At 35.2% G+C, this 20,684-nt stretch overlaps 1 protein-coding gene across 1 annotated transcript in view; it reads right to left on the bottom strand.

Moving 5' to 3' along the window:
- The window catches only part of LOC129256634 (2-aminomuconic semialdehyde dehydrogenase-like), a 28,355-nt gene extending 12,742 nt beyond the window's left edge, over positions 1 to 15,613 (bottom strand). Inside the window, exons 1-5 of the mRNA XM_054894795.2 lie at positions 15,061 to 15,613; positions 8,977 to 9,177; positions 7,894 to 8,102; positions 1,183 to 1,349; positions 823 to 998 (exon numbers count right to left, since the gene is read on the bottom strand). Of these exons, the coding sequence (XP_054750770.2) occupies positions 823 to 998; positions 1,183 to 1,349; positions 7,894 to 8,102; positions 8,977 to 9,177; positions 15,061 to 15,365 (1,058 nt within the window). The 5' untranslated portion in view covers positions 15,366 to 15,613. The remainder of the gene's footprint in view (positions 1 to 822; positions 999 to 1,182; positions 1,350 to 7,893; positions 8,103 to 8,976; positions 9,178 to 15,060) is intronic.
- Between the last annotated feature and the right edge of the window lie 5,071 nt (positions 15,614 to 20,684).

Below are 20,684 nucleotides of genomic sequence, written 5' to 3'. Positions count from 1 at the left end.
TTCAGGATGTGCAGTGATGCGAGAGACATTGTGCAACAACTGAAACCACCCATGCGTGAAATTGATTACAGCGTGTTTAAGGACATTTAGGACAGTTGTACTGAGGTATTTCCAGAAATAAAACACCTTGTATAAAATCTTTATGTACGTTTTAAAAAGTGGTCCTTAACTTTTTTTGAGTAGTGTATATAAGGAGTCCAGCATTTATAGAGAATCATCATAACGTGATACTACACAGCAAAAAGGGTAGATATGTTCATACACTGCCTACTATCAGCCCACCACAAGATGGCGCTATATCATCGTGTGTCTGAAAGGACATTCCTACATAATATACACCAGTATTAGGCCCGGGGGGGGGGGCACTCACATATATTGGTGGTACAGGGATGTGCTGCTTTGATGACCCCCTATTCAGACCTAATTTTCAGTTCTCTAGATACTCCAAATGACAAAAGTTCCATTCATAAAAGACCCCCGTTACGAAACATCTCAGTTCCCTAAGCCCTGCCAAATTTGTCCAGTGCGAGCACGCATGTGAGAGCTGCACGCACGGCTTCACAACTCCCTCTGCTAGCAGCTCTATGCACCGCTAGCGCCCACATACATGCACAGCATTAGCATGCACCGTATCTAATGTACCACAATCCAGTTCGGTAGACCCTGTTTTTCACACCGCCCGGTACATATCTAGTTCCCAAGACCCTGTATTTTACCCTTGTAGTCAGTTCCTTAGACACCCATTTCAGAGTTTCGTGAGGCACACTCCCATCAAAATATAATTTGAGTGCCCCCCCCCCCCCCCCCCGGTATTAGGCTTACCTTGCAGCATTTACATATTTGTTGACAAAGTTCTCAAAGATGTTTTCTTGCACAAAGATCCTACTCATACACAGACAGATTTCACCCTGGTTTATGAAGCCTGACTTTACCATTGTTGGGATGACCTCATCAAGATCTACATCATCAAACACCAAGGCAGCATTCTTACCTCCAAGCTAAAACAAAACAAAAATGAATAAATAAAACTAGATCACAAAACATATAAGAGTATGTAAGTTTGTAAATTTGTGAATAGATAAAGATCAATTGTAAGAACACCTGTACAAAGCAGAATAGATGTATACATGATTATTTTTTAAGGAAAGTCTGTGGACTATGCATTATCACACAGTTGTATACCTCAAGAGATAATTTTTTACAGAGGGGTGAGGCTAGGGCCATAATCTTCTTTCCTGTTTCAGTACCACCAGTGAAGGAAACAAGAGGAACATCAGGATGTTCAACGATTGCTGACCCTGCTTCAGGTCCATCACCAAAGACCATGTTGACGACACCGTTCGGTAGACCTAATTAATAATAAAGATAAGGAAGAAAACTCTTATTATTCATACAATATTCTAGTTGATTCCTCGCATAGTAACAAGCTTCAACGGGGTGTTTCATAAAGCAATGATTCAAGCTACATGCATGGTTTAACAATTACTGGCTCATGCGGCACTCAAATGTCAGTAAAAGTTTTAACGAAGCATGACCTTTCTTCTGTTCCCATGGGAGAGGAGAAAGTGCATACTTTGTATGCGTGCAGGGGCGTAACAGGGGTCGGTGGCCGAGGGGGGGGGGGGCAAGAGCCCAAATTTTCCCGGATATATCATGGTATGAAAAGGGCAGTGGCCATAATGAGGCAAAAACAGTTGCGGGGCCAGATATGGCGTAAAGGGCAGAATTTTTTTTTTTTAAGTTGCGAGTGAACGAAGCAAGCAAGCAAAAATTTTGACATTAGTAGTACAAAAATCAAATTTTGTGATAGATTTTGACATAATATTCAGAAAATATTATAATTCACCCTTCTCTCTTTCCTTTTGGTGTATACACCACTGTGAACAGGATTTATTAAATGATTGTGCCCAAGCATTAGGGCAAAGCTTTATGCGGCAGTAGCATAATGAGTAAAAAAAGACGGGGCACAGTATGGCGTTTGTGGCAAAAGTTGCTTAATATAAGTCCCGAGCGAGCAAAGCGAGTGAGAAAAAATCACCTCTTTGAGAATCTAACTTTGAGATGGATTTTGATATTTTATTCAGAAAATAACATCATATCTTACACTTTTCCATTTTTTTGTTCTTGGTTGTAGAACTTTTAGGGGCCATGGCCCAAACCCTTCCATCTGTACACCACTGCTATGCAGGTGGGGTTTGGGGGCGGAACCTTTTGATTTTGAAGCCTTACAAATGTCTGCTATTTTTAATCAAATTGTGGGTATATATATAGTTCTACACAACACATTAACTCACCAGAGGGGGGCAACATAGCAAATGTGGGAAAATTGTTTTAAAAAGTTTCCAGCGAATTATGTGATAGATTTTTACAATATATTCAGCAAATAACATATTTCATAGTTTTCCATTCATTTCATTTTGTTGCCTCCTTTATTTTCTTTTATTTCCCCTTGGCTGTGAAACCAAGCCCCCCCCCCCCCCATACGCAAGTGCTCAACGTAAAGCTTAATGCAGGAAGGGTACATACAGGGGCCCGTTATAGAGCCCTATGATGGTTATAGATGAAGATCCCCTACTGCATAGGGTCTGGGGCAGAGCCCCCGGTAGCTTTGGAGACTTAGCCAAAGTAAGCACTAAGAGGCTTTTTACAGTAACTCTTACCAGTGTAAAGCTTTACTTAGGCAGGGACATAATAAGTATAATAGGGGGAAATGTCTAGCCCTTGTCTAAGGATTTTTTGTTGTCCTGCTTGCGACCATTATTGCATATAATTTAGCAAGTTTATAACAGACTTCATACACAATGCTTCCCCGTTCTTTATTTTCAATCCTCGGCAACCCTCGGCAGTCATGTTCTTAAGTTCTTCTCTCTTTTATCTTGTCCCTTTTCTTCATTTTTCAAGAGAGCTTTTGGCTCAATCTATTCTACCTTCGTTTCCCGCTTTTGTGTGCCATTTTGTCCTCTTTTAATTTACTTCCTTTTCTCACTAATCATGCTAATGTATTTAGGAATGATTTGTTCTTTCTCACATGTTCTTCTTTCCTTCCCTTTCCCGCTTTCCTTCCGTTTTTTATTTTTTTCATAGTTTTCTTTTCACTTTTTCCCTTTCCTTTTTCCCCCTTATCTCTTTTGCCTCCTTTTCTTTCCCTTTACCTCTCTTTCTCCCTTTTTTCCTTTTCCATTTTTATTTTATTTTTAATTTTCCCAGTGAAATATGCCGGGGGGGGGGGGCAGCTTGCCCCTCCCCCCCCCCCCCCCCGCCTGTTACGCCACTGTATGCGTGCAAGCCAGAATCAAATGACCAGTTGATCATATAGCCTGTAAAGGGTATTATCATTAGTTTTATTATTATATTTATCAATACAACTATTTTATTTATTCATTATTATTATCATAATGGGCAAGTCCAAGAATATGCACGCGTTACGTATGGGCCATTTCAGATGCTGGTACAGTATGACCTGAAAAATAGTGTTAAGGGACTTTGATTGAATACCATCATGATGGTTGATATCTAGAAGAATAATCATGTAAAAAATAGTGACATATGACCTTGACCTTTATCCCTAAAAGGACTGGGCTCTTTGAGATTTATTTAGGAACGGGGGGGGCCATGATGGCCCCCCCTTCTGATCTCAGCCGCCGTCCGCGCAATCGCGCCAAAATTTGGCACGCACATTCTTTACCACATAAACTACAAGCTAGTATAAAAAAATATTTGAAAATATTTTTTTTTAATTATTATGAATAAAATACGCAAATTTATTCATGAAAAGCATTATTTGCATATTTTGCATATTTAACACCGTATTTCACTTCAAATTTTCTTCTTTTTTTGCAGATGTCATCTTTGTTATCTAATACAAAGGTTTTTACAAAGAAAAATTACGAAAAAAAACTATTTTTTTCTTATGTATTTCTTTGTTTTTAGAATTTCTCATGTATTTCTTTGTTCTTTCATCTTTTGTTTTTCAATGTTTTTTTCAATGGAAATTAATACAGACCATGTAACAACTAAATTAAACCCTAAATTGATTAAGCAGACCAATTATAACGAAAAATAATCACCCTTTTATGAATTTCATCTCCCATAGACTTTGTACACAAAGTATAAAAATTAGCCATTTTCGGCATGACATTGCCTCGCAAAAAGTCACGTGATGTCGCGATAGTATACCCGTATGTCGCGAATTTGGTCTCAAAAGTTGTGCGAGACTTTAAAAAAAAAGTCATAAAATTTTGTGGCACTATCTTTTTGCGTTACAGAAATATCGCGCAAAGCGTTGGGGGGGCCATCATGGCCCCCAGTCCTTTTAGGGTTAAGAGAGAAAACATGCACCGTTAAAGGTCAAGTCCACCTCATAAAAGTGTTGATTTGAATCAATATAGAAAAATCAAACAAGCATAATGCTGAAAATTTCATCAAAATCAGATGTAAAATAAGAAAGTTATGACATTTTAAAGTTTCGCTTATTTTTCACAAAATAGTTATTTGCACAATTTAGTCACATGCGAACGAGAGAATCGATGATGTCCCTCACTCACTATTTCTTTTGTTTTTTATTGTTCGAATTAAACATTATTTCACTTTTTGCAGATTTGACAATAAGAACCAACTTGACTGAACCACAAAATGTTAAGCAATGGTCACAGGACAATGAGGAGAAAATTAGAATATTTCATATTTCATAATAAAATACAAAAGAAATAGTGAGTGAGTGATGTCATCATTTTCCTCATTTGCATACTGACCGAGATGTGCATATAACTCTTTTGTGAAATTAAGCGAAACTTTAAAATGTCATAACTTTCTTATTTTACATCTGATTTTGATGAAATTTTCAGTGTTATGCTTGTTGGATTTTTCTCTTTTTATTCAAATCAAATTTTGTTGGGGTGGACTTGTCCTTTAAGTATAGGACGCAGAAAAGACAATTTTTTTAACATTTTTTTTTTCAAGTTGAGAATTCTCTGAAAGTATTTCATTTGACAACTTGTAACTCAGTGATTAAAAGACAACACTCAAGTACATGTATATTGAAGGCAAGTTTCATAAGGCAAAACCCTCTGTACTTAGATCATATTAGAATTTATGACATGTTACATATGGGACAGTTCTGTATGGAACATTTTGTCCCCATTAGAGAATGTACACACTTTTCTCCATGATTTTAAAAATTCAAATAATTTCAAAAATAGAAAGTACAAAAGATTTTTTTTTCTTTTTTAATGTACTATAGAGACATACATGGTATTTGATATGACTCTCTGTAAAGGATATTAGCCATTTTAACATTTTTTTCTTGTTTTTTCATGGTTTCAAGAATTTATGTATTTCTATTGTTTTTCATTTTTAATATTTTTCAATTTTCACTATTTTTTCCACTTCAATTATGTTCATTAATCAATATTTATAACAAAGCAGTCTTTAGAGACTAAGAAAAAGGTGAATAAATCACTTTTTGGCGCACTCTTGTTTTCTATTTTTCTCCACTGACTTTGTACACACATTTCATATTCATTTCACTATTGACATTGTGTACAAATACATGTATTCCATACGTAACATTTTTTCAATTAACTTTTTATTTAATAATAAAATATTTATTTGGAAACTTTTTGTGGTTTATCACTTTCATACTCAATAAATTAGAACTTCCTAGAGAAGAAACAATACAAGTATTGTATTCTTGGAAATGAATTAAAAGAACGTCCTCAAAATGTTATGTATGGGACATTCCATCTTTGGACAAGACCTAATATGGATATTAAAGGGATGGATCGGGCTGAAAGTATTTATAGCTAAATAAATAGAGTAGAATTCACTGAGCAAAATGCCGAAAATTTCATCAAAATCGATTGACAAATAACAAAGTTATTGAATTTTAAAGTTTAGCAATATTTTGTGAAAACAGTCATCATGAATATTCATTAGGTGGGCTGATGTCACATCCCCACTTGTTCTTTTGTATTTTATAATATGAAATTAGGTTTATTAAATTTTTTTCATCCAACAACTAGAAAAATTGGATTGACAACTGATTTAGTGCATTAGATATTTATTGCTGCAACTTATTTCATTATAAGGTAGACATATTATTCACACAAGTATGAAATAATGAAAAATTATGAATTTATGGAATAACATAAGAAAACAGAAAGTGGGGATGTGACATCATCAGCCCACCTGATGAATATTCATGATGGCTGTTTTCACAAAATATCGCTAAAATATAAAATTCAATAACTTTATTATTTGTTATCCGATTTTGATGAAATTTTCAGCATTTTGCTCAGTGAATTCTACTCTATGTATTAAGATATAAATATTTTCAGCCCGGACCATCCCTTTAAATTTGATGACACCACTTTTTTCTCAAAAAAGTAATAAGAGGTTGGGGTCCATGTCCCAGCTATTATTAAATCTCACAAGTTTTGTTTTGATTTTCTACAAGTTTTTATAATTTTCCCATACGTAACTCCCATTTTGCCAATTATGCATATTAGGTGCCCCAAATTAGCAATTGCATAAATTAGCATCTTACCAAATTTTTCTTAATGAAATTTTAAAATTCAAAATTTTGGCTTTTTTATTTAACCAAAGATAACTTCTTAAAATAGAGATAAAATTTTGACTTCTAGGGTGACCATTTCTTGGATTTGCCCTAATATTATCATCATCATCATAGCCTCAACTATAGTTTAAAAATCAACTCTTACAATGTGTGTCAATAGAAAAATTGATAACGTAAATAGAATGAACAAGAATCGATAGCTTACATGTATCTATAGTTTTTGTGTTGCAAAATGAATAAGAAACCTACATGACTTCCATATTCCAGTAGTTTGTAAAGTCATGTGTAACTTTATGAATAGCTTTGTGAAACATCCCCATAGTCAATAAAGAACTGACATTGTACTTTTATCTCTCATAAGTGGTGACGTACATACATGTAAGAAATACAAATACATGGGACTCACAACACAATATTCATTGATTATAGACAACTCTATATAATCGACCCTGGATGCCACATTTGGCTTCCAATAGTTAAACCACAAATTTAGACCATGGTTTAACCCTTATTCTGCTGCGCAAAATTTTTTGACCTCGCCGCTCACTGACTTTTTACTTTCAAGTCTCGCGCAAATTTTGAGACCAAATTTGTGACGCCCGGGTACGCGGTTATGATATTACGCAACATTATGTAAGTGCATGTCAGACCCCAAATTGCTCATAAACGTTATTTCATGTACAAATCCAATGCAGATTGTGTATTAGCCAAAATTCATAAATGTATCATTATTTCTACTTTTACTGATTAAACTTAATTAATTTTGCCTTGTTTATGATCAGAATTATAAAGTCTGGAACGTTTTCCATCGAAAAAACAATAAAAAAACACAAAGTAAAAAAACTAAGAAATACATAAGAAATTAAAAAAACAATAAATTACATAAGAAATCGGTCTTGGTACCAGAATTTTTTAATTCACAATTGTTAGGAATGCTATAAAGAATATTTTCACCAAAAAATTGCATTCTAGGAGCTTTATTTAGTGAATCAGAGCAAAAAGTATGATTTCATGAATAAATTAGCATAATTAATTTATATAAGATAAAAATATATGAATTCAGTGAAATTTACCAATGCAACTGCGTAGATTACGTCATTCTCTACCATCATGCAAATTTTCGTTGTGATCGTGCAATCCGTGGCTGAGATCTTAAGGGGGGGCCATAATGGCCCCCCCCCCCCCCCGGAATGACAAGAATAAAAATACCCCGGGAGATTTAGGGTTAAGTTAAACCAGAGCTCAGAATACGGACCCCTCTGTTTATTTAGACCACATTATTTTTAGCCTGAGGTACCCCTTTGACTTCAATTACAAACCTGCTTTCACCAAGAGTTTGGCAATCATCCATGAGGTCACTGAAGTCATCTCGCTGGGCTTACAAACACAGGTGTTTCCATAAGCAATGCAGGGTGCAATTTTGAATGTCAGTAGATAGAGGGGAAGATTCCATGGACTGATCAAACCCACTACTCCAATAGGCATATGCATGGTGTAGTTAGTTGCTCCAACATCAAGTATGGTAGAACTAGGACAGAATTAAAAATGAATTTTATTGAAATACAAATATGGATCTTGTTGAGGTGCAGTGGGGGGGGAGGGGTATAGGATGGGCGACAAGGACAGGAGATGGGGAGGAGATAGAGGTAGGGGACCGGGGGGTGGGTACAAAGAGATTGGAGAGAAGAGGGGAGGGTGATAGTGGAGGGTAAGGAGCGAGGAGAGAGGGGGCTGGGGAAGTTTAAGGATGGGAGGGGGGAGAGGGGGATGTGGAAAGAGGACAGGGGAGGGTGATGGGAGACAGGGAGAACAGGGAAGGTGGCAAAAGGGGGGTGAAGTGAAGGATAGGGTAAGAAGAGGGGAGCTGGGGCCAAAGGGATGAAAAAGGAGGACAGTGCAGAGAGAGGGTGGGGGGCAGTGGAGGATGAGAGGAGAGTGGTTGACTGGGGTAGTCTATGGTTTTTACTTTCAAGTCTAGTGCAAAGTTCTTTTCAAGTTTAATTTGTTCCCTCAAACAGTTTTTTTTTTATATTACAAGAACATAATAGATAAGCATGCACAATTTGAAGTTGATGATCATTCATATGGTTCATTGGTTATCCCAAGAAAAATGATTTTTCAGCTAAGTTATAACTTGCTTTATTATTATTGTTCCTTTTTTACATGCACACATGTAAATTTGTCAAGTTGATACTGATACCTTAAATGATTCCTCTTGAGATATTTTGCATGACCTCTGTGAACTTTGACCTTGATTTTTTTAAATCCATTGTATGAGAAAAACTTGAAGTTGTCCATCCAATGGTTGCAAGAGACTGAATGTGAATGGGGTTGAAAATTGATTTTATACTTCCCCTCATTTTTAATTGTTTCTTTTGATATAACTCAAGTTGGTTTCCCACCTGTTCCTGGTGTGGAGAATAGATGATGCAAAGAAACGGAAGTTGTGCACAGCTCTTGGAATGTCTACCGCCCTTGCCAGCCAGACAGGTTTACCTTGGTCCTTTGACTCCATCTTTGCAAGGTCGTCAAGATTTTCTTCGATGAGATCAGCTATTTTGTTCATCACCTTTGCTCGCTCCGTTGGACTTTTGGACGACCATCTATTTAGAAAGGAATTTGGAAAGAAATGTATATCATGATTAAAAAAAAGAAATTCACTTCAATATATTATCGGTAGGTCAAAATCATTATCTGGGGGGTAAAAGTACAGTATTATCAATTTGTTCATCTTCTAAGAAAAGTACCACAGGTTTAGTAATTTCTCCAATTTAATATTGTAATTCAATCATCGGGTGGTGTAGATTGGGAAATGAGTAATCAAATATTGAAATATCAGTTGAACGAACTTTTTATCAACTAAACACTGCATGCCAATTGGATAAAACATTGTTTGATTACAAATATATATAAGTAAATATTTGAACTTATCTTTCTCAAGTGAAAAACAGATAATAATATTGATGACATGTTGGCCTACATGTAGATATACTACAAAGCAAATACAAGTCATACAGGCCTATTCATTCTCCTTGCTGCCAATATCAAAGGTCATTTTAAATACATTAGGCCTAATTACTGTGACACTGACAGCTATATAGTGTATAAACATTCAAGTTTTTTTCTCTTCAAATTCTACATGTACATGTAGTTTGCTCTTTCCCAAGATACAATGACAAGAATTTACAGTTAATAAAAAAATAATTATCACAAAATTAATAAAAGCAACAATTTTATAATAATGACTTTACTACTACTACTGTTATTATCAATATAATAATAATGATAATAATAATAATAGCAATACTGCTACTTATAATAATGATAAGAATAAGCGCCTCTAGCAGTCTCACCTGCATCACACAATTCAATATAGCAGCAGTGCTAATTTTGAAAACTACTATAAAACAATTATTCACAAAAAACACCATTCATAATGATACAATACCACGTTCATTGACAATAAATGAGATTTGACCTTGATCATGCGACCTAAGACTTGTTAGTGATACTTGATTACCCCTATATCCACATTTTATAAAACTATATCTATAAACTTTGAAAGTTATGACAGCAATCTAATAATTACCTCTAAAAGGGCCAAAGTTCAATGACCTTAAATGACCTTTGACATCAGTCATGTGACCTGAAACTCGCACAGGATGTTCAATGATACTTAATTACTCTTATGTCCAAGTTTCATGAATCAGATCCATAAACTTTCAAAGTTATGATGGTAATTCAACAGATACCCCCAACATGGCCAAAGTTCATTGACGTTTGACCTTGGTCATGTGACCTGAAACTCGCACAGGATGTTCAATGATACTTGATTACTCTTATGTCAAAGTTTCATTAATAAAATCCATAAAATTTCAAAGTTATGATGGTAATTCAACAAATACCCCCATCTTGGCCAACGTTCTTTGACCTTTGACCTTGATCATGTGACCTGAAACTCCCACAGGATATTCAGTGATACTTGACTACTCTTATGTCCAAGTTTCATGAATAAAATCCATAAAATTTCAAAGTTATGATGGTAATTCAACAGATACCCCCAACTTGGCCAAAGTTCATTGACCCTAAATGACCGTTGACCTTGGTCATGTGACTTGAAACTCAAGCGGGATGTTCAGTAATACTTGATTAACCTTATGTCCAAGTTTCATGAACTAGGTCCATATATTTTTTTAAGTTATGACATTTCAAAAACTTAACCTTAGATTAAGATTCTGATGTTGATTCCCCCAACATGGTCTAAGTTCATCGACCCTAAATGACCTTTGACCTTGGTCATGTGACCCGAAACTCGGGCAGGATGTTTAGTAATATTTGATTAACCTTATGGCCAATTTTCATGAACTAGGTCCATATACTTTCTAAGTTATGCTGTCATTTCAAAAACTTAACCTTCGGTTAAGATTTGGTTTTGACGCCACCGCTGTGATAGATTTTGACATAATATTCAGAAAATAATATCATATTTTACTTTCTATCTTTCCTTTTATTTCCTTTCCACTTTTTTCTTGGTCATTTGAGGGGAGAGCATCCCTGAGCCCCCGCCCATCTGTATGCCACTGTTCAAAAGGCACCATAACCTTTGTAGCATAGAATGAAAGGATTTGAAAATACACTCACTCCCATACTTCGGTTGAAAAAAAATTGTTTTTGCTTGAAGGAATATTCAAAGCTAAAAGAGAACATATATTAAAAAGAAACAGAACAATTCAAGCAAATAAATAGATTTGTAAATGAATTTAGACCACATAATTTGAAAATTATGGCAAAGATAATAAAAAGGTTAAGAGGAAGTCTGCTGATTAGCAAGAAGTCCGATCATCATATTTATTATTTTATGCCATTTTGGCATAACCCCAGACAAGAACCTTCCGTGTACACTCAAGCATGAACGAAACTAATTTTTTTTTAATGGAATTTGAAAGATAAGACTTCAGAGCACATATTAACACCAAAATATAGACATCATAATTTGAAACAGAAGTTTTATAGACTTTTCAAATCTATCCCGTTTTTATTTTATACACACTTTACACAAGTTTTCTTACAATGTCATTCTTGACATGTGGTACCTTTTAGTTTGGACAGCAGCCAGATTTTCCATCAAGATGCAAGACAAGATTTCTGAAATTTTTCAGTAACATAGGGCCTTTTTCATATGTGAATCTTGAATCATGATGATTGCTATTGTACTCGTGACTGTGATTAGCGTTTATGATTCTAATCATGTTTCTAGTAAGGACGTACCTTCGATTAGCGATGTTACAAAATGCTGTTTTGAAGATCAATTTATAGACAAAAATTATTATTCAACAAATAGTAAAATTCAATATGTGATTATGAATAATTATTATAATTATTCATTATCACGTATTATAAATAATTGTAATAATAATAATTATTCATAATAACATATTAAATTTTAGTTTTTGTTAAATAAGAATTTTTATCTATAAATTGTTCTTCAAAACAGCATTTTGTAACATTCCTAATCGAAGGCACGTCATAACAAAGCGGTTCAAGGATCAGACCTATTGTATTTGCTTTGTTGACAAACAGATTGAGGGATCTACACGAGATCGGTCTGGTAAGAAACCTCTCAATTTTGCCATTCATAGTGAAACAATTTTTATCCCTTCAAACGCATCAGGCGTTTGAAGGTTCACATGTCAATAAAATTCACACTTATAAACCGATTTCACCCTGTAAATATGGATTTCCTAGGGAAATTCATCCGGGTGTGGACGTCTCGCTTATGCATATATGGGAGGCGGTTCAAGGCTCCATGATGAAAAAGTATATATGTCAAAATATTTAAAAATATCATCATGGAGTCCTCAAGGCTAGGTGTGAATGCAGTTGGAAAACACTCTGTCCATCGGAAAGGATGCAAATGTTGGTCCCATGTACAGTATAGGAGAGTCACAACCTATGCACGTTAAAATTGACCACTACACCAGTGACAGTGTACACTATTCGTCAAAGAGTATAGGGTGTTCACCTGGTGTATTGCACCTGTCGGTCCCAGCAAAATTCAGGTCAGGTTAAGTACCCGATAGATCTTATCGCAAATAGCGTTCGTCGCGTAAGGGCGTATGTCACCGCAAAGGACCACGGGAATGAAAAGGGAGCAAACGCGGAATCGGCTTTCGGGAAGCCATACAACGCCATATGTTTTGTGTAGTGTCACTAAAAATCCAGGCTTTTTTATAAGTCTGATTTCTTCGTATTGATATTATTTGGATACCTGAATGTGGATTTATAGAACAATCTTTGTATCATGATTGCACAGTGAAAGTATGAACTCAATGCTCACCGTATTTTTCAAGTTTTCTGGGGCTAAATTTGGGAAGATTTTGTGGGAAAAGTGAGCATGGTGATTGCGGGCATATTCCGATCGACTTTAGAAATGAGCACTTCGGTGATCCGAAGAGCCTGAGGCTATTTTTCCATTAAAGATGGGATTAAAGAATATGGATGGGAATCATAATGTAGACCATTATATATCTCTGAAACTAGTAAATTTAGCTAGTTTTTTTTATATTTTGGGGGAAATAGTCCTTTGCAAATGGGCTCTTGGGTTTGATCATTACAAGATCTATGATAATAGAGGGGGGGGGGTTGAAACTCAAGGATCGAGCGACCGGAGAGACCAAATATAAAGTATATTGAAATAAGCTAACTATAAATAGGCGTATGACATGCAGAATAAAGGTTAAATAAATCCCTGAATTTAAAACATTTTTTATGATGTATATATATATATAGGCCCTATAGTATTCTACATGGTCTAACCTCTCTGCAATTTTCTTTTGTCTGAAAATTAAGCCGCTGATGGATATTTAATTTAATTCATATAAATGATATATATTCCATTGTTTAAATAAAAACCAATATCATTTAAAAATTTGCATCTTCAATTAATTTCATCTCATTCAGTTACTAATTACATCTCTCACAGATCACGTACCTTCCTCATTTCATTTTTTTTAAACTTATTTTTCTCTCATTATACTTTCATCTATTCTCACATTTTTTTTTCTATTTAATTCATATTTTGACTTTGCAGTATTATAAAATCTTGGGACCAGGCCACTAATAAAACTTCAGAATGTCCGGCCATGATCCTGAATTACATGCAATAATTATGTGTCTGTGGACAGAAAAAGAAAACACAGTTCGGTTAATATCTGAATAAAATCATGATTGAGATAATTACCGGTATTTATGAAACATGTATTCTTGACAATCGATATTACTAAAATATATAAGTAATCAAATCTACTGCAGAGTTTTGTTTTATTGATCATCATTTTATTAATTTCTTGGGAATTCCGGGACCAGTTTAATTTCCTCCAATGCCTCGCCGTCGTACTCTGTCCCTGGGCTGAGAGTGCCTGCAGTCCGTGCATACATGTACAAGCGCGCTTTGCACAGTCACAGCTGCACAGCTCAGAATATGCAGACAGTGCGCGAAAATGAAACAAAATTGCACTTGTTTGCATAAAATCTGTGGTAATTCTTGCAACTATAGATAGCAAATCTATCTCTGCCACCCATAATCAAGAAGAAAAGTGATGTTAGACTCTGGAACAAATATGACGGGGCGTTTACTCAATTACTGGAAGTTAGCAAAATGTTGGCTGCGGGCGTCGATCATATTTTGATTCACTATGGAAATCGTACACTTTATTATCAGCTGCTTGCGTTCACATGGTCGCATCCGGACAATAGCGGCGCTATTGCTCCCTTTACGATCCCATGATCCTTTGCATGAATCTATTTGCGATAAGGTCTATGATAGACAGCTGGCAGCCGTCTGTTTCGAGGAGTTTTTTAACATTTTATTTTTTTTTTAATTTCTCCTCATACACAGACGGCTCGCTAGCGTGCAGCCACCATTAGGGGACTTGCAATGCAAAATCCCCCCGTCGGGGCTCTTCAATTTTTGTCTTTAATGAGTAAAAATTTTGAAAATTCACGCGACCAAAATGCAAATTGATATTCCCTCTTGGCATCAATTGCCAAAAAACGGAGAAAAATCAAGTTAAAAGGAACAAAAACAGTGACTTACCTCGGCTGTCGCGCAAATTCACTTCCCCGTTTTACTTTTATCCGATCTTAAGTACATAAACATATGGCCATTGAGTCCCCTGTACAGATCGCGCTAGAACTTCGGTCTCTGTATTTGGTGAGTGAAGCCAACGGAGTTCAGCTGAACAACCAACATAACAGAGACCGAAGCTTTTGGTCTAGGTCTATGACAAAGTATGAGTACTATATATATGACTGACTATGGATGCGTTTATGGTTATGCCAAGGACTAAAGTAGGGCCCTGCATCACGTACATCCAGATCCAGACATGAATATCACTATTCACCTGGATAAAACTTTCTTTTTGAGTGCTTGCCGACCGACTAGTCTGTACAATCCGATCATGTCAAAGTCAGATAGGCCTACTTACATTGGAAATGCACGTTTGGCTGCCGCTACTGCTAAATCAACCTCATGCTTTCCACTAGCTGGGATTCTAGCCCAAACCTCTCCTACTGATGGATCATAGCTATCCAGAAACCTGGAGGCTGGCATAAACTTTCCGTCGATGAAATTTTCTACAGACACAGTAATTTCTGTCATTTTGCGACGTTTTCCGTTATCGTTGATATCTGTTGTCATAACCAAAATACAGCACAGATTCCTCGCCTCTTTTTTTACGTTTCTGTACAGATCAGTTGTTTCTGCCAACGCTATATCGCTCCAATTAAGCATATGAAAGAACAGTCCACGTCTAAATTAAAGACGGCATTGCATGACAATCGACGTGCGACACGACAGAGACGACACAGTCAGCGCTATCTAGCGCGAAATTAATAAAAACAGTTCAGCGATCAATACACACCATCAATACCCTGGAATATGATTGGACGAATTTGGAGGTGTGTCCAGGGCGTGAAGTGGAGCGCGTTTCATCCGGGGTTTCATCCCCATTTTTGTGTGTGTTTTTTTTACCGACAAGTTGTCAGCTTTGACCCAGGCTCTGACAACTTTTCTTGATTTTGATTGGCTGAGAAGCACTAAATATGATATGGTAACTCGGATAAAATGGGATTTGTCGGAGCATGGACCTACTATGGTCGGATGAAACCAAAACAAAGTCCTCTCATGCGATGAAACACTCATATAAGTCACATTGTTCCCCGGGATTGATCCGTTCAAAGTCCGTTGACCTTGAACGTACGAGGCTTCAGGCTCAGCTGCAGAAAGAACTGCTATTCCCCATTTTACACAGTCAGACCTGTGTTACTATGAGGCGCCGAATGTACCAATATTATATAGAACAATTATTTGTTATATAATCATTATTTATTAAATAATAACTATTATTTATATATAATTTACATTTTATTTGTAAATAACTACTATTATATAAAATATCATTTCTAATTATTTATATATAATTCCAAGTAATACTTCATTATTTGTAAATAATAATAGTTCGACATTCCATTATTTATAAATAATGATTATTTGTTTTTCATTATTTATAAATAATGATTATTTGTTTTTCATTATTTATAAATAATGATTATTTGTTTTTCATTATTTATAAATAATGATTATTTGTTTTTCATTATTTACAAATAATGATTATTTGTTTTTCATTATTTATAAATAATGATTATTTGTTTTTCATTATTTACAAATAATGATTATTTGTTTTTCATTATTTATAAATAATGATTATTTGTTTTTCATTATTTATAAATAATGATTATTTGTTTTTCATTATTTACAAATAATGATTATTTGTTTTTCATTATTTATAAATAATGATTATTTGTTTTTCATTATTTATAAATAATTTGTTGAGTTTTCCATTATTTATAAATAATGATTATTTGTTAAATAATGAAATATCTACTTCATTATTTATAAATAATAATTTTGTTTCAATATCCCATTATTTATAAATAATCATTATTTATAAACAATTTTTACAGTTTGCCATTATATACAAATAATCATTATTTATATACAAATAACCATTATTTATTAAATAATGCCATTATTTATTAAATAATGGAAAACTCGCTATAACATGCAAATGTGGGACCGCCCATGATATGAATATTCATGGTGCGATTTCCTTTTTCGTGATTTTTCAATAATGATTATTTATAAATAATGGGATATTGAAACAAAATTATTATTTATAAATAATGAAGTAGATATTTCATTATTTAACAAATAATCTTTATTTATAAATAATGGAAAGCTCGAACATTAAATAATGATTATTTATAAATAATGAGAATAATGGTGGACTCGCAAAAAATTATTTATAAATAATGAAGTAGACGTTTTCATTATTTAACAAATAATCATTATTTATAAATAATGGAAAACTCAACAAATTATTTATAAATAATGAAAAACAAATAATCATTATTTATAAATAATGAAAAACAAATAATCATTATTTGTAAATAATGAAAAACAAATAATCATTATTTATAAATAATGAAAAACAAATAATCATTATTTATAAATAATGAAAAACAAATAATCATTATTTGTAAATAATGAAAAACAAATAATCATTATTTATAAATAATGAAAAACAAATAATCATTATTTATAAATAATGAAAAACAAATAATCATTATTTATAAATAATGAAAAACAAATAATCATTATTTATAAATAATGGAATGTCGAACTATTATTATTTACAAATAATGAAGTATTACTTGGAATTATATATAAATAATTAGAAATGATATTTTATATAATAGTAGTTATTTACAAATAAAATGTAAATTATATATAAATAATAGTTATTATTTAATAAATAATGATTATATAACAAATAATTGTTCTATATAATATTGGTACATTCGGCGCCTCATATGTTACTGTTAGTGGGCCCTGTTTTTACAACCGATAATGTCGCAGCGACGCATTATGCGTTGATTTTGACATTATGCGTTGGATGAATTTGGCATAATGTCACAGTCAACGCATAATGTCGTAGCTTAAATTACTAAGGCGTAACGTCGCAAGTCTTAACGCATAATGTCGCAACGGTATTTTATTCAGGAATCGATATAATATAGGCTTATGTTTTCACTCAGTAATTTGTTCAAGCTCTGTCATCTGAACATTTTAGTAAGTGTGTTTGGTGCATGGGACAGGCGCGAAAGCAGGGGGGGGGGGCATTATTGAAATCATTATGATGAAAAGTGGTCACTTTTAAAGAATTAATATTTTATCGTTGTTCATGACATTTTATAAGAAATTATATTTCGTACCGTATTGTAACTCGGAATGTACCGAATGACAATAGTTTTATAAGCGATAGGTCCTATACCAATTTCCTCCGGGGGAGAGCGGAGCACGTGATAAATTAAGAACACGTCGGGTAAGTAGCGCCCGTGAGGGGGCAGAATTAATGCCCATCCCCGGAAAAGGTGAAAACCTTTCTTTCTTACTGAAGAGTTTCACAAAATTTAATAAAATGTGCACGAAATCATCAAATATCACTTAAGATTCGTTTTTCACACCCCCTCCTCACAGAAAAAAAATATGCGCCTATGTATTCTAAAAAAAAATAACCGGGCATTACAATGTTTTACATGCATTGACAACCTATTTTCGTTTCTCTTCTAAATACCGAGAGCCCCCGAGCAGTGGCGGAACCAATATTTTAAAACTGGAGGGTGGCAAAGGAAAAGAGGGGGGATAAAATTTATTTTGCATGTTTCACAAAATGGAGCGTGAAGCGCGAGCTTAAAGTGACTAGGGCGATGGATCCAACTCGTGGGTCCCTGCTGGAGTCCAGGGGCAGAGCACGCATTATTATGATACATACGTGTTTCTAATACAGTATATACAGCGGGATTGCGCCAAAAGGGGGTGGGGCGCAGAATGTTTTCATTTGTTTTCCCAATCGGCCGCCGCAAGCCATTTCTTGCTGTTGGTTTATAGAGGGAGCAGTCCAAACTAAAGACTGAAGTCTTAAGTACATTTAACTATATAGCTTTATTCTTACAAACAAGATAAGCTATCTCACATTGCCTAAATAGATAAGAGCGCGAAGCGCGAGCTCAACTTGTTGGATATTTGATGCATTTAGACCAAAGCAATGAACATTCTGAGCAGTTTTGGCAGTAAAAGATATGCGAGCGAGAATCGCACGCCAAATTTGTAAAATATTGATGGCTCATTCCGAGTAACTAACAATACAAAATATAATTCCTTTATTAAAATGTCATTAACAACAATGAAATGTAATTAAATTTTGATTTAATTTTCAGTTAGATGACTTTACTCTCTTGTAAAATAAGTTAAATTGCATGTATAGCGATATGCACAGATGATTGGTAGTATGCCTATGTTTGCGTTTCACTAGTCAACACATTAAAAAAAATCAAAGTCTACCCCTTCTCCTGACAATGAATTCGATACTGACCCCCTCCCCTGCATCCGCACCTGCCCCACAAAACACGCTCTTAAAAACGTTCAGATGACAGAGCTTGCACAAATTAATCAGTGAAAACATATTTTATGTCTTATATTTAATTCGAGTCTAGAAGCGAATACCGCTGCGACATTATGCGTTAAGACTTGCGACGTTATGCGTTATATTAGTATAAAAGCTACGACATGCGTTGACTGCGACATGCGTTGGACGCTCTTGGCATATATTAATGTCGCAATCTGCGACATTATGCGTTGGTGTGACATTATGCGTTGCTGCGACATTATCGGTTGTAACAGGCCATGTAATGTCGCAGCAACGCATAATGTCATACTAACGTATATGTCGCAGCAACGCATAATGTCACACCAATGCAGGGGCCGCGGAACCGGGGGGATGGGGGGGCTTCAGCCCCCCCCCCCCCCCACTTTTTTCCAAAACCGTGTACAAAAACGTAAAAATGACCATAGGATTGTGATTTTTTGCATGGTCAGCCCCCCACTTTTGACTCAGCCCCCCCCCCCCCCACTTTGAAAACCGTTCCGCGGCCCCTGCAACGTATAAAAAGACCTGTCAATAGCCTCTATATATGCAGGTTTCAGTGTAGGTCTATTTGAATCGTCTTAAAAAGAACAGTTACCTTTCAAGGGTCTCAATGCGCGTTAGGAAAATGAAGGGAGAAAAGATTTTAAAAATATTTATTTAAAAATGTGTGGATTGGGATATCTATTAGGTAGTTTTATTTTCTTTCAATATTAGGTAATATAAGGCTGTGGATGACTTTCGGAGTATGGTTCCATGATATTTGCTCAGGGAGGATATCAGCTCGAACATTATCAGCTTCCGGGCCGGATAGGCCTCCATCATAATACTGTCGTGATTGTTGGGCTGGAGGCAGTGGCGTAATTGCGGGGGGGGGGGGGGAGACGGGGAAATGAGAGAAAAAATAGGGAGAAAGAATGAGAGACATAGTGAGAATTAAAACGGGGCAATATAAGAAATAGTATTTTTCTTCTAATGATTTTATGAAAATAATTTGCATAAGGCCTATGTGTGAAGGGGCGGCGATCCTGGGAGGCACAATGCCCCCTACTTTTTAAAGCACTGAAAAGTGCCCTTTTTACACAAGAAAATGCCCCTTTCATACCCGAGAATGACCCGTTTTATGCCGTTAGCAAAAGTGCCTGGCGTGTTTGGAAAACCCTACATCCGTCCTCTCTTCACCTCCTGAAAGAGAGAGGACTAAAGTGGGCACCTACTGACATATTACCGACATAGCTTTTACTTTACTCCTTCTTTTAAATTAGATTTACCCTGCTCAACTTACCTTTATACTCTTTTAACCACATCCTTCAAATTCTCCTGATATCCAAAATGTATAAATGACTATGTTAATGATTTTAGACTGATGCCTAGGTGTGAACCATGCAGGAAACAAATTCCATTTATCAAAATGTTATGTTCGTTACAGTGGCGTATCCAGGAGGCACATTTGGGCCGTGCCCCCCCCCCTTTAAGAGCCATAATAATTTTTTATGTAAATATGCCGTTTTTACCCTAGTGTGCCCCCCCCCCTTTAAAATGAGGACCATTTTTTGGAGGGGGTG

Source organism: Lytechinus pictus, chromosome 1, assembly GCF_037042905.1.
Source record: "Lytechinus pictus isolate F3 Inbred chromosome 1, Lp3.0, whole genome shotgun sequence".
Lineage (NCBI taxonomy): Eukaryota > Metazoa > Echinodermata > Echinoidea > Temnopleuroida > Toxopneustidae > Lytechinus > Lytechinus pictus.
This window is presented reverse-complemented; position numbering and strand designations above follow the sequence as displayed.